General features: G+C 38.4%; 1 protein-coding gene across 1 annotated transcript; it reads right to left on the reverse strand.

Moving 5' to 3' along the window:
• Positions 1-8,595: 8,595 nt before the first annotated feature.
• On the reverse strand, positions 8,596-11,400 carry LOC120209005 (calcium-dependent protein kinase 26-like). Its single transcript, XM_039208101.1, has 7 exons — positions 10,272-11,400; positions 10,053-10,196; positions 9,797-9,949; positions 9,380-9,495; positions 9,113-9,280; positions 8,813-9,037; positions 8,596-8,729 (listed from the first exon to the last, which is right to left on the reverse strand). Exons 1-7 carry the CDS (start codon positions 11,323-11,325, stop codon positions 8,619-8,621), a joined length of 1,971 nt encoding a protein of 656 aa, XP_039064032.1. The 5' UTR covers positions 11,326-11,400; the 3' UTR covers positions 8,596-8,618.
• Between the last annotated feature and the right edge of the window lie 367 nt (positions 11,401-11,767).

Here is an 11,767-nt window from a genome sequence, read left to right on the forward strand (position 1 = left end):
AAAGAACTCCAGGAGAAGAAGCTTCGAAGGCACAAGGCAATCAGCACTTGCAAAAACAAACTCTTGTTGTATTATTGATCAAAGAAATCTGATTTACAAAGTTGAATGAAGCCTCCTTTATATAGGGGCTGAATTCTAAAGGTCCTAAATAACTAAAAAATAAAATATTAATAAACTAAACATGTTTTAACTCTAATTCCTAATAAAATAATAATAACTAAAAATATTGTTTTAACCCAACCTTAATTCCTAATAAAATAATAAATCTGATCCTAAAAGATAATTAATCATCCTATATTAAATTATATTACAAATAATCAATATAAATATTGAAAATTCGTAATATTTACAAAATAGCGTATTAATCCCGTATAGGATTTCCTGCATGCACCGTCTTCAGTAAAATGATCATATCTTGAGTTCCCGATATCGGATTGATGCGATTCAAGAACCGTTGGAAAGATAAGAGACAGACGGTTGTATCTCCAGAAGACATGTAGACCGGATAACAACTGGATCCCCTTCAAAAAGTTGTTGTAAATCTGCTGCTATTAGACCCTTCCGGATGAATGATTGAACTGCGATTTGAAGCTTGTCTTTAAGAAGTTTGGTCCGGCCTCGTGTGATAGGGTCAAGTGGTATAGTAAATTCATCATCCTTAGCTTTAGGGCATGTGGTGCATGTATCACATTCTTACAAAACAGTTAGGGGTTTCTCAGCATGAACACTTGTTGTCCAAGTTGGTGGTAAAAGATATTTTTTACCCACCAACTTGAGGGGGAGTGTTGAAGTTAGAAAGAAGTTAGTTAATTGTTTTGGTTAGTTTGTTAGTATAGCAGTTATTTAGTTGGTTATTTTGTGAACTGATGAACCTGTGTATATATATGTACATCAGCTTTGTAAATGGTGGTACAGAAAAAAAATGAAAGCAATAGAAAATTTTCAATCTTCTCTTACTTTCAACAATAGTACCGATGCATTCCGCCTGCTAAGCCAAGACAAACTGGACATGACAGCACCGACCATAATCCAACATATATGAGAGCTAATGAGGAAGAATTAGGTGTTATCAATCGTACAAATACGAAGAGGAACAAATAAGCTAGCTGACAGTGTGACAAAACTGGCCCAAAAGAAAGATTTTGAAGGAAGAATTTTCCAATCATCCCCGGATGCAGTTCGTATGGTGCTCTGTGAAGATAGTTTAGGTCGGATGACCTGAGTTTCTTCATTTTTTTACTCGACAAATATAATTTTATTCAAGATTTAATCAAACAATCTCAAAACCTAAGTTGTCTGCCTCGTTAAAAATCTCTCCAAACCTATATGGAAAAAAATTACATATAAAATGTTCATCTTCCACCCTACTGCTTCTAAAACTTTTGGGAAGGAATCTTCTAAAGAAGTAATTTTTCAAATAAAGTCTTCTTCTGGTCCTTAAATTTGAATCTCCAATTCTTTACCAAGTTCCATTTTTTTTATTACTATGATCAGAATTTTCCTTCTAACTTGCATATCCGAGTCTGAAAGAAGTCTTCCTTCCAGTTTTGAGATCTCCAGAGGTTTCTCTTAATTTTTTCTTTTTCATAGCACGATTCCTCTTCTTCTTTTTTTCTTTCTGATTCTGACAAGTATTTGTTCTGAATCTCTGCCAAAGATCCAATTTTTTTCTTTTCTACCTGCAATACTGATCTTGAAGACCTTGATTGCTTTAATAAATCCACATCGTGGAGATTTTTCACATCATTATTAATTAATTCAACCCTTACTACCTCTATTATTCAGCTTGTCTACACTTTCAACTCACGGTACAGACCGATAGGACCTCGCCTTTCTTTATTCACTCGAAATGTCTATATCCGTGTCGTCCTCATGTAACAATCTTAGAAGTAATTCCTTATTTTTTTTTCAGTCCCTCATTGATAACACCTCATAATTAACTTAATTACCTACTAAATCAGGTTGATTGTTAACCTTCAAAGCTGCTTGCTTCAATGGAATACCCTATTTCTGAGCCGACCCCACACAAAACAAATGATGCATCACCTTTTCTCAACGTTTTTATGCAAGGGAAAGTATCCAAAAATTGTGTCTCACCTTTTTTACCATTAAAACCCACACTTACTGCTCCCCATGCATTAATGAAATGATACATTCTCCATGCAAAATTCTGTTAATATCTCGCCTATTTCCCAGTTGGTTATCCTCGAGCTCACTGCTAGCTGTTTGGACGACAGAAACCATCCTTCCATCTACCTCGGGTACATCCTTATAGGGAAGACCTTTCAATGACTCTTTCTGGCCTGATTCTGCTGACAAATCTTTATCACTATCGTCGTAAGAATCGGCTTCAACAGCTGGGATAAATCCTGAGAAGAGAAATAGGATTCTTTAATTCTAACAAGGAACACGAGAGAGAGATGTTTTCCTCTATAAGTTTCGTATGACACGTTATGTTTTGATTAACTTAGTTGAGAAGTCTGACCCGATCGAGAAGATATTCATCTTTGATAGAGACCATCTTACTCCGACGCTCGATAATATTTTTTAAAAGAAATGTTATTCCAAGTAAATAAAAGAACCCCATGGATCGATACATCACTCTATTGCAGGGGGAGAACTCATTAGACCCAACCAATTCATGAAAGTAGTCGGCTAGCCAATCCCAGCCCCATCGAAGACAAAGAGTCTATGTTTCTTCTCTCAAGAAGAAATTGGGAACCTGCAATTTTCCTAATAGAAATATCATCAAAACCTTTAGACGAGAACAGAGACGCGAGACTATCCACTTCCATCATTTGAAGAGCTGTTCGGTGTTAAAAGTTTCAAAGTTTGGCAACCAACTTTGGAAAATGTTTTTTCAAAGTTTGATAAATGTTTCTTTGAAAAATATTTTTCAAAGTTTGGTAAAATTTTGGTAGATGTTTGTTGAAAATAGGAATGGGTAAATTCACTTTAGTCATTGCACTTTAGGGTATTTTCAAAGATTAGTCCCTAAGTTTCTACTATAAATACCCTTACCTATTTAGCTTCAAAATCATCCCAAAACATTTCTTTCTTCCTATACTATAGAACTTTTTTGTGAGTAGTGAGTGTTTTGTAAACACCTGTAAATTTTCTCTCTTAGTAAAAGATCTGCAACAGCCCGGAGACGTAAGCACAATTGGCTGAACTCCGTTATCAATTTTCGGGTATTATTTTTCCGCTTTTATTTCGCATTCTCACTAATCTGGTTATAGGAAAATTACTTGTACTCGGTTTATTTTCCTAACAACTGGTAATCAGAGCTTTTGGTTGTGAATTTTGTCAAATTTTCTGCGAGGTTATTATTCATTACTATTCACGTGAATAGTGAATTTTGTGAATAGTGAAATTCGGTCGACGATACGAGTTTGTCGACGGTGGTGTTCTAATACACGGTGATTCGCAAGAATTGTCAGAAACGATCCAAACGAAGCCAGATTCGAGTGGGAGCGATGGCTACAGACGAAGGGAAGGTGAAAATTGAAAAGTTCGATGGTGCGGACTTTGGCTTTTGGAAGATGCAGATTGAAGATTTTTTGTACTAAAAAAATCTATATCAACCTCTCTCAGGAAAGCAACCAGAGGGCATGAAGGATGAAGATTGGGCTCTTCTCGACAGACAAGCCCTCGGAGTTATCCGACTGACGTTATCCCACAATGTTGCTTTTAACATAGCAAAGGAAAAGACCACGGCGGGTCTTATGGCGGCTCTCTCCAGTATGTACGAGAAGCCATCGGCCTCAAACAAAGTTCATTTTATGAGGCGATTATTCAATTTGCGGATGGCGGAAGGGGCATCGGTGGCACAACACCTAAATGAACTCAACACAATCACAACCCAGTTGAGTTCAGTGGAAATTGAGTTCGATGATGAAGTTCGAGCTTTAATTCTCTTATCATCTCTACCAGACAGTTGGAATGCTACTGTTACAGCAGTCAACAGTTCGTCGGGAAACAGCAAATTAAAATTCGACGATGTTCGGGATCTGGTATTGAGTGAAGAAATTCGACGAAGAGAATCGGGTGAAGCATCAACCTCCTCAGCCTTGCACACGGAGTCTAGAGGGAGAACTTCAGAAAGGAATTCAAATCGTGGCAGATCAAAATCCAGAAGGGGGCAAATCAAGAACAGGAAATAAAGATTTTACCTGTTATAATTGCGGCAAGAAGGGTCACTTCAAAAGAGATTGCCGAGCACCGAAGAAAAATACCGGCGCACAGGAATCTACCAACATGACGGAGGAGACAGGTGATGCCATGATTTTAAGCGTCAACAGTCCGATTGAATCATGGATCTTGGATTCAGGGGCATCTTTCCACTCCACCCATGCCGAGAAATCATGGAGAACTATGTCAGTGGTGATTTTGGGAAGGTTCATCTAGCTGATGATGAAACCTTGAAGATCGTCGGAAAAGGAGACATCCGACTAAAGCTGCCAAACCAGACCACCTGGAAGCTGACAGGAGTGAGACATATTCCTGGCCTCAAAAGAAATCTGATTTCTGTTGGACAGCTTGATGGAGAAGGATATAGTACAACTTTTTCAGGCTGTGAATGGAAGATTACCAAAGGAGCACTCGTCATTGCTCGTGGTAAGAAGACCGGTACTCTCTATGTAACCTCAAATTTAGAGAATATCATTGCAGTAGCAAATGCTGATGGAAAATCAAACCTATGGCACCAAAGGCTCGGCCATATGAGCGAGAAAGGAATGAAAGATACTTCTGTCAAAAGGGAAGCTGCCGGATCTAAAGAATGTAGATGTCGGACTATGCGAGGATTGCATCTTTGGAAAACAAAAGAAAGTCAGTTTTATAAAGATTGGCAAGACTCCCAAGGCAGAAAGGTTAGAATTGGTTCATACTGATGTATGGGGACCATCCCCTGTTCCATCTCTTGCAGGCTCACTATATTATGTCACCTTCATCGATGATTCAACAAGGAAGGTGTGGGTTTATTTTCTGAAGAAGAAATCAGAAGTCTTTGATACCTTCAGAAAATGGAAGGCCATGGTGGAAAATGAGACTGGTTTGAAAGTCAAGCGGTTGAGGTCTGACAATGGAGGAGAGTACAGAGATAGTAGTTTCAGAGATTTCTGCGCAAACAATGGGATCAAGATGGAGACAACAGTTCCCATAACACCGCAACAGAATGGTGTAGCAGAGCGCATGAACAGAACTCTGAATGAACGTGCCAGAAGCATGAGGATACATGCCGGATTGCCCAAATTTCTATGGGCTGAAGCTATCAACACTACAGCTTACCTGATCAACCGTGGGCCCTCAGTTCCTTTGGATGGCGGAATACCAGAGGAAGCTTAGAGCAAGAAAGAAATAAATCTTTCACACTTAAGAGTGTTTGGTTGTATTTCTTATGTACACATAAACTCTGTTGAAAGAAGTAAACTTGATGCCAAGTCCAACAAATGCGTCTTTGTTGGTTACGGTGGTGATGAGTTCGGTTACCGGTTTTGGGACTACGAAAATCGAAAGATCATCAGAAGAAGAGACGTCATTTTCAATGAAAATGTGATGTACAAAGATAGGTCAACCGCAGAATCAAGTAATACCGAAGCTGAAACAAAGGAATTTGCTGAGTTCGAGGAGATTTCTGGAAATGATGTTCAGATCAATCCTGAAGCAGTTCAAGAAGAACCACACACACCAGAACTGAGACGCTCCTCCAGAATTCCTAAACCAACCCAACGGTATTCGCCTTCTTTACACTATTTGTTGCTGACTGACAATGGTGAACCAGAGTGCTATGATGAAGCAATGCAGGTGGAGGATTCAGTCAAGTGGGAGTCTTCCATGAAAGATGAGATGGACTCGCTTATGTCAAATCAGACGTGGGAATTAGCTGAATTACCACCAGGCAAGAAAGCGCTCCATAACAAGTGGATTTACAGGATCAAAGAAGAACATGATGGGAGAAAACGCTACAAAGCAAGATTGGTTGTCAAAGGTTTTCAGCAAAAAGAAGGTATTGACTACAAAGAAGGTACACTGGGAAGCAGTCAAATGGATCCTCAGATATCTTCGGGGTACCACAAACAAAGCACTTTGTTTTAAAGGTGGAGATATGATACTGACAGGCTATGTAGATGCTGACTTAGCCGGAAATGTCGACATCAGAAGGAGCACTACAGGGTATGTCTATACTCTAGGAGGAACTGCAGTGAGTTGGGTTTCTCAACTACAGAAGATAGTTGCTCTCTCCACAACTGAAGCAGAATATGTCGCTGTTACGGAAGCCAGCAAGGAGATGGTTTGGCTCCAAAGTTTCTTGGAAGAGTTAGGCAAGAAACAAGAAAACAATATCTTGTATTGCGACAGTCAAAGTGCTATCCATCTAGCAAAGAATCCGTCTTTTCATTCCAGGACAAAGCACATACAATTGAGATATCATTTTATCCGGTCTCTTCTGGAAGATGGGATTTTGAAACTTGAAAATATTAGTGGAGCTCAAAATCCGGCAGACATGTTGACAAAGGCGGTGACTACGGACAAACTGAAGTTGTGTTCAGCTTCAGTTGGCATGCTAGAATAACAAGACCATACATGTTGCTGCATTGATCAAGGTGTGAAGACATTTTAAAATCAGTCTTCAAGTGGGAGATTGTTAAAAGTTTCAAAGTTTGGCAACCAACTTTGGAAAATGTTTTTTCAAAGTTTGGTAAATGTTTATTTGAAAAATGTTTTTCAAAGTTTGGTAAAATTTTGGTAGATGTTTGTTGAAAATAGGAATGGGTAAATTCACTTTAGTCATTGCACTTTAGGGTATTTTCAAAGATTAGTCCCTAAGTTTCTACTATAAATACCCTTACCCATTTAGCTTCAAAATCATCCCAAAACATTTCTTTCTTCCTATACTAGAGAACTTTTTTGTGAGTAGTGAGTGTTTTGTAAACACCTGTAAATTTTCTCTCTTAGTAAAAGATCTGCAGCAGCCCGGAGACGTAAGCACAATTGGCTGAACTCCATTATCAATTTTCGGGTATTATTTTTCCGCTTTTATTTCTCATTCTCACTAATCTGATTATAGGGAAATTACTTGTATTCGGTTTATTTTCCTAACATTCGGACGATGCACTGTTCCAAACGTTGAAGGACAACGTTATCAACAACGCCGACCACTTCAGCGCACCTGTCACTATCTCCATGACGACCTTTCTAATTCTACCCGAAGGATATTGACCTTCTGAGGGGATTGGAGGGCTCAACCTCAGCTTCTCTAGACCCTTGGCCCACTTTCCTCCATGCTCCCTTTCTTTTGCAGCCCCACAACCAACTTCCATTTAGCTTAAACATACGCGCATCATGGATTGAAGAGAACCAAGAAAACCAAAGTTAGAGCTTACCTAGCCGACACCTCTTAGTAGGAATAAACAACATTACTATGACAGCCAAACCACACCATCTGTCAGGCAAGTTGTGTGCAAAAAGAGTGAAACAAGTTGCCAACCTACTTCCACCAGTTGCTATCATCGCCTTAAGTTTATAGACCAGAGAAGAGCCGGTCGACTTATTCCTCAATTATAGAAACGATGAAAAGATAAATCATGAAAGAAAATTTAAAATATAAAAGTAAAATAAAAACTTTTACAAGATAAGATAAATATTTTCACAATTTTTGTAAAGAGAGGAAGACTTATTAAACATAGAAAAATAAAATCTTAAATATTATTTTGGTGAAATACGTGAAAATAACCTAAAAGAAACTAAACATACTCAATTCTTTCTAACACACCTATTTTTGTATTTATATTCACCAACGTGTTCGATTATCGATTCTTGAATAAATTCGTTTAATTGCTCGTTTATAAGTTCCTTTACATTTTATTTTTTACATCTTAAACATTAGTGAATATACGAATTAAATTGAATACATGATTAAATTTGAAATATAAAGATTGTATTTTGTTATTTCCGTGGATGCTATACGATTTATTTAGTTGGTTTTGCTTAATTTCTTAATATATAAACGAACATGAATATGTTCGTGAACACATAAATGAACATGTTCATGAACATATAAATGAATATGTTTGCGAATATTAAATAAACATGTTCACGAACCAAACACATACACTTTTTAAAAAAACAAATGAATACAAATAAAACCTTATTCGTTCAAATCCGATCCATTTACTCCATAGTTATACTAATGACTTCTTAACGGAATCATAATTTTTTCTTTAAAAAAAAATCTACTCTATCGGGCATTAAACCCGTCAAAGGTCGATAAATTTGTAGTTCACAAAATTAAAAGCCAAACGAGTAGGGCAATTGACATCAAAATTGGAATTAATAAAGAGAAAATAAAAAGCATCCACCCAAGAGAGAAACAGACGTGATTTTTCATTTTATTTTTTTAGAAATAGTATATAAAAATGGATGAAAAGAAGATAGGTTTCAAAAAATGTGTACAAACATTTTTCAGGAACATTAAAGAAATTCAATTACATGTGGGTGTTGAAAGGAGCTCCTGATGGATGAAAGAACGAATAAAATGAATGATGAGCCTCAAACTTTGGGCAAAATAAATAAAATTAGTAAATAAACCACTAAATAGAAGGATTGTATTTGGTTGTCTAAGTGGCATTGCCTTTAACTCCATTGGTAAAAAGACCCTTCTTACCACCAATTTCAGGGTTCCCTTTCTGCATCATTGCCACAAATTCATTATAATCTATCCGACCATCCTGCATAATGCCACAAGAACATCAGTCCAACCCCCAGCTTTTGCACATGTAAATCTTACACTGATATAAGCATGCAGACTTACGTTGTCCGTGTCGATTTCTCCGATCATTTCGTCCAGGTGGATCTCCTCGATACCGAACTCCTGACAAGCTTTTTGAAGCTCATCTTGAGTGATGTAGCCGCTGCCGTCTTTGTCGAAATACGAGAAGGCGGCCATGAGATTATCTTCCCTTTCGATCTTGTTTAAGTGCAATGTTGCAGCTACGAATTCTTCGTAGTCGATTGTACCATTATTGTTAACGTCCGCCTGCGATTTCCGAGCAAACAGAGAGGGTCAAAGGATGTTAGTTTGATGATGTTCATTACTGAAAATGTAACTTACAGCCTTCATTAGAGCATGGAATTCTGACTCATCAAGATCAGCACCAAATTTCTTCAACCCAACTTTGAGCTCATCATATGTGATTTGGCCACTGTTATCTGCGTCTATCATCTTGAACATTTCCTTCAACCCAGCTATTTCTTCTTCGGAAAGTCTCTGGGCAATCACCTGAAAAATAAAAGAACAAGGGGAAGGCATTTTAGCTAATATTCTTTGCAATGAATTAGAGTTTTATATACCAATTTTGTTTCAGAGGCAAAGACTTACCTTCAAGGCCATTTTCTTTAGCTTGTTCATTGAGGAAAATTGCTTCATACGACTCAAGACCACGGAATCAAGTGGCATGTCCGGAGCCACCCCGTCGACCTCTACCCAAGCATGTCCTGCAAGGAACCAAAATAAGATGGGCAAATTCATGAAATCACATAGTGAAACACCAAAGAGAGTCATCTAGCTAAACTAATAATCATAGAATTCTATGGTGAACAAGGGTGATGACTTGAATTACTAGGAAATGAAATTAAGGCGATCTGGATGATCCTAAAGGTGTTAATAACCAACAAGTACATGAAAAAGGTTGGAAAACGAACATCGTCTGAGAATTAAAACAAGCCTCAACCATGTTATTAACATCCAAGTTCTCTAATACTCATCATCCTAGCTAGCATAGTAAAAGAGACTTACGCAGTACTTCATGCGCGGTTATCCGCTTCTTTGGGTCCCTGACAAGCATTTTCTTCACTAAATCTTTCGCGCTTTCGGAGATGTTAGGCCAAGGATCAGATGCGAAGTCAAGTTCACCATGCAAAACCTCTTCAAATATCTCTTGTTCGGTTTCTGTATACAAAAAAGAAGAAAAAAACAAACAAATAAAAACAAACAGAAATAGACCAATTGTTAAACGAAAAGGCTCAAAGTGCCAAGTTCAAAATGTTCTTACCGCCCCAGAAAGGAGGCACACCACTTAAGAGAATGTAAACGATCACCCCAGCACTCCACACATCTGCTTCCGGACCATAACGCTTCTGCAAAACCTCGGGTGCGACATAGTATGGGCTTCCAACCACATCACTTAGGGTATCCCCTGAAATTTTTAGCATCTTGGTTAGGAAAACAACACCAAAATCAAGCACCAAAGATATAAGTATTTTGAACATACCAGGCTTGAAGAATATTGATAATCCGAAATCAATGGCTTGAAGAGGCGAATCCTCTTGTTGATTAATGAAAAGAAAGTTTTCAGGCTTGAGATCCCTATGCATTACTCCCATGGAGTGACAGGCTTCAACAACACCAACTATAGTTCTTGCTAGATCAGCCGCCTTTCTTTCGGAATAATGCCCCCTCTGTATGATTCTATCGAAGAGTTCTCCCCCGGAACACAGCTCCATGACGACATGAACGGCCACGGAATCCTCATAAGCCTCTTTGATGGTGACAACATTAGGGTGGCCAGCCAGGTGATGCATTATCTGAATTTCCCTCTTGACATCATCTACATCTTCTGGAGTTGCAAGTTTCCTTTTGGCAATTGACTTACAAGCATACTCCTTACCGGTACCTTTCTCCACACAAAGAAAAGTTGTACCAAACTGGCCTTGCCCTAACTTCTTCCCCAAGTTATAATATTCTTTCAAGTTACCTGTCTTGGTTTGTAACACAGACTCCACCTTCAGCCCCGCACATGCCTGCCTCTTCACATTATGAGGCTTTCGAGGTTTCGCGGTATCAGCCTTAGTCTCTTCCTTTTTCCCCGACATAACAGCCCCTGCTGCCGCGATAGCAATCTGTGATGGTTTGGATTCAAGTCTTAGGGGTTGAGCCTTAGACTGTTGCCTTTGGGTAGCCTTGGATTGTTGCCTCTGCATAGTCATCGACATCGAAACCGACGATTGTTGCCTCTTCATAGACATTGTTGATTGTTGTCTTTGGGTCAACTTTGATTTTTGTGTTTGGATTTGGGTTTGAATTTCTTCTCCGGATCCTTTCTCGTCCTTTACAATCTTCATCTCTTCAGGGGGGTCCTTTTGGATGGCATCATCGCCACTGCCGTCTCCTGCACCGGCAGTATCAGCGGCAGCTTTGGCTTCGGCTTTGCCTTCACCTTCGCCTTCGCCTTCTTTATTTTCAACCATTCCACCTTCGGTTTCATTTTTCTTTTGTTCATCTTCAGGTGGAGTGGAACCGCAACAACTTGAACAGACATCTCCCATTGGGAAAAACTGAAACGACTCTCAATTCCCTCACACCTTAATCTTCTTCTCCAACTATCCAATTGCTATAACAATATATAAGAATACCTTCTACAATGTGATCCAACGGCAATCAGTTTCATCAAAATAACAAAAAAAGAATTTTTAATACGACCTTGGATCTCAAAAACTTCCAGAATATACAATTTTTAATGATCATTAAACAAGAATAATAAACAATCACAATGATCTGGAATCATAAAAGAAAAATGAAAACATTGTACGATGGCAAGTGACAAAAGAGGGAAGGGAAAGGGAGAAAGACAATGGGGGATTTGATGTTTTATTCGATATTAATCAGGGTTTCTTTTATTAATTTCTGTAATCAAAGAAGAATTTTTTTTTCGTTTTCTCCTCTCTCCCATTCAATAGGGAGAAGAAAGAAAATGAAAAAAAGAGAAGG

The sequence above is a fragment of the Hibiscus syriacus genome, unplaced genomic scaffold, assembly GCF_006381635.1.
Source record: "Hibiscus syriacus cultivar Baekdansim isolate YM2019G1 unplaced genomic scaffold, ASM638163v2 tig00018026_pilon, whole genome shotgun sequence".
Classification (NCBI taxonomy): domain Eukaryota; kingdom Viridiplantae; phylum Streptophyta; class Magnoliopsida; order Malvales; family Malvaceae; genus Hibiscus; species Hibiscus syriacus.

Bases quoted from the DNA above. Each gene is read 5' to 3' on its own strand.
- LOC120209005 (XM_039208101.1), bottom strand. From the start codon at position 11,325: ATGGGAGATGTCTGTTCAAGTTGTTGCGGTTCCACTCCACCTGAAGAT. The intron at 10,197-10,271 runs GTATGTTCAAAA...TAAAAATTTCAG, and splicing joins ATCAATATTCTTCAAGCCTG to GGGATACCCTAAGTGATGTG. The intron at 9,281-9,379 runs GTAAGTCTTTGC...TTTATTTTTCAG, and splicing joins TAAAGAAAATGGCCTTGAAG to GTGATTGCCCAGAGACTTTC.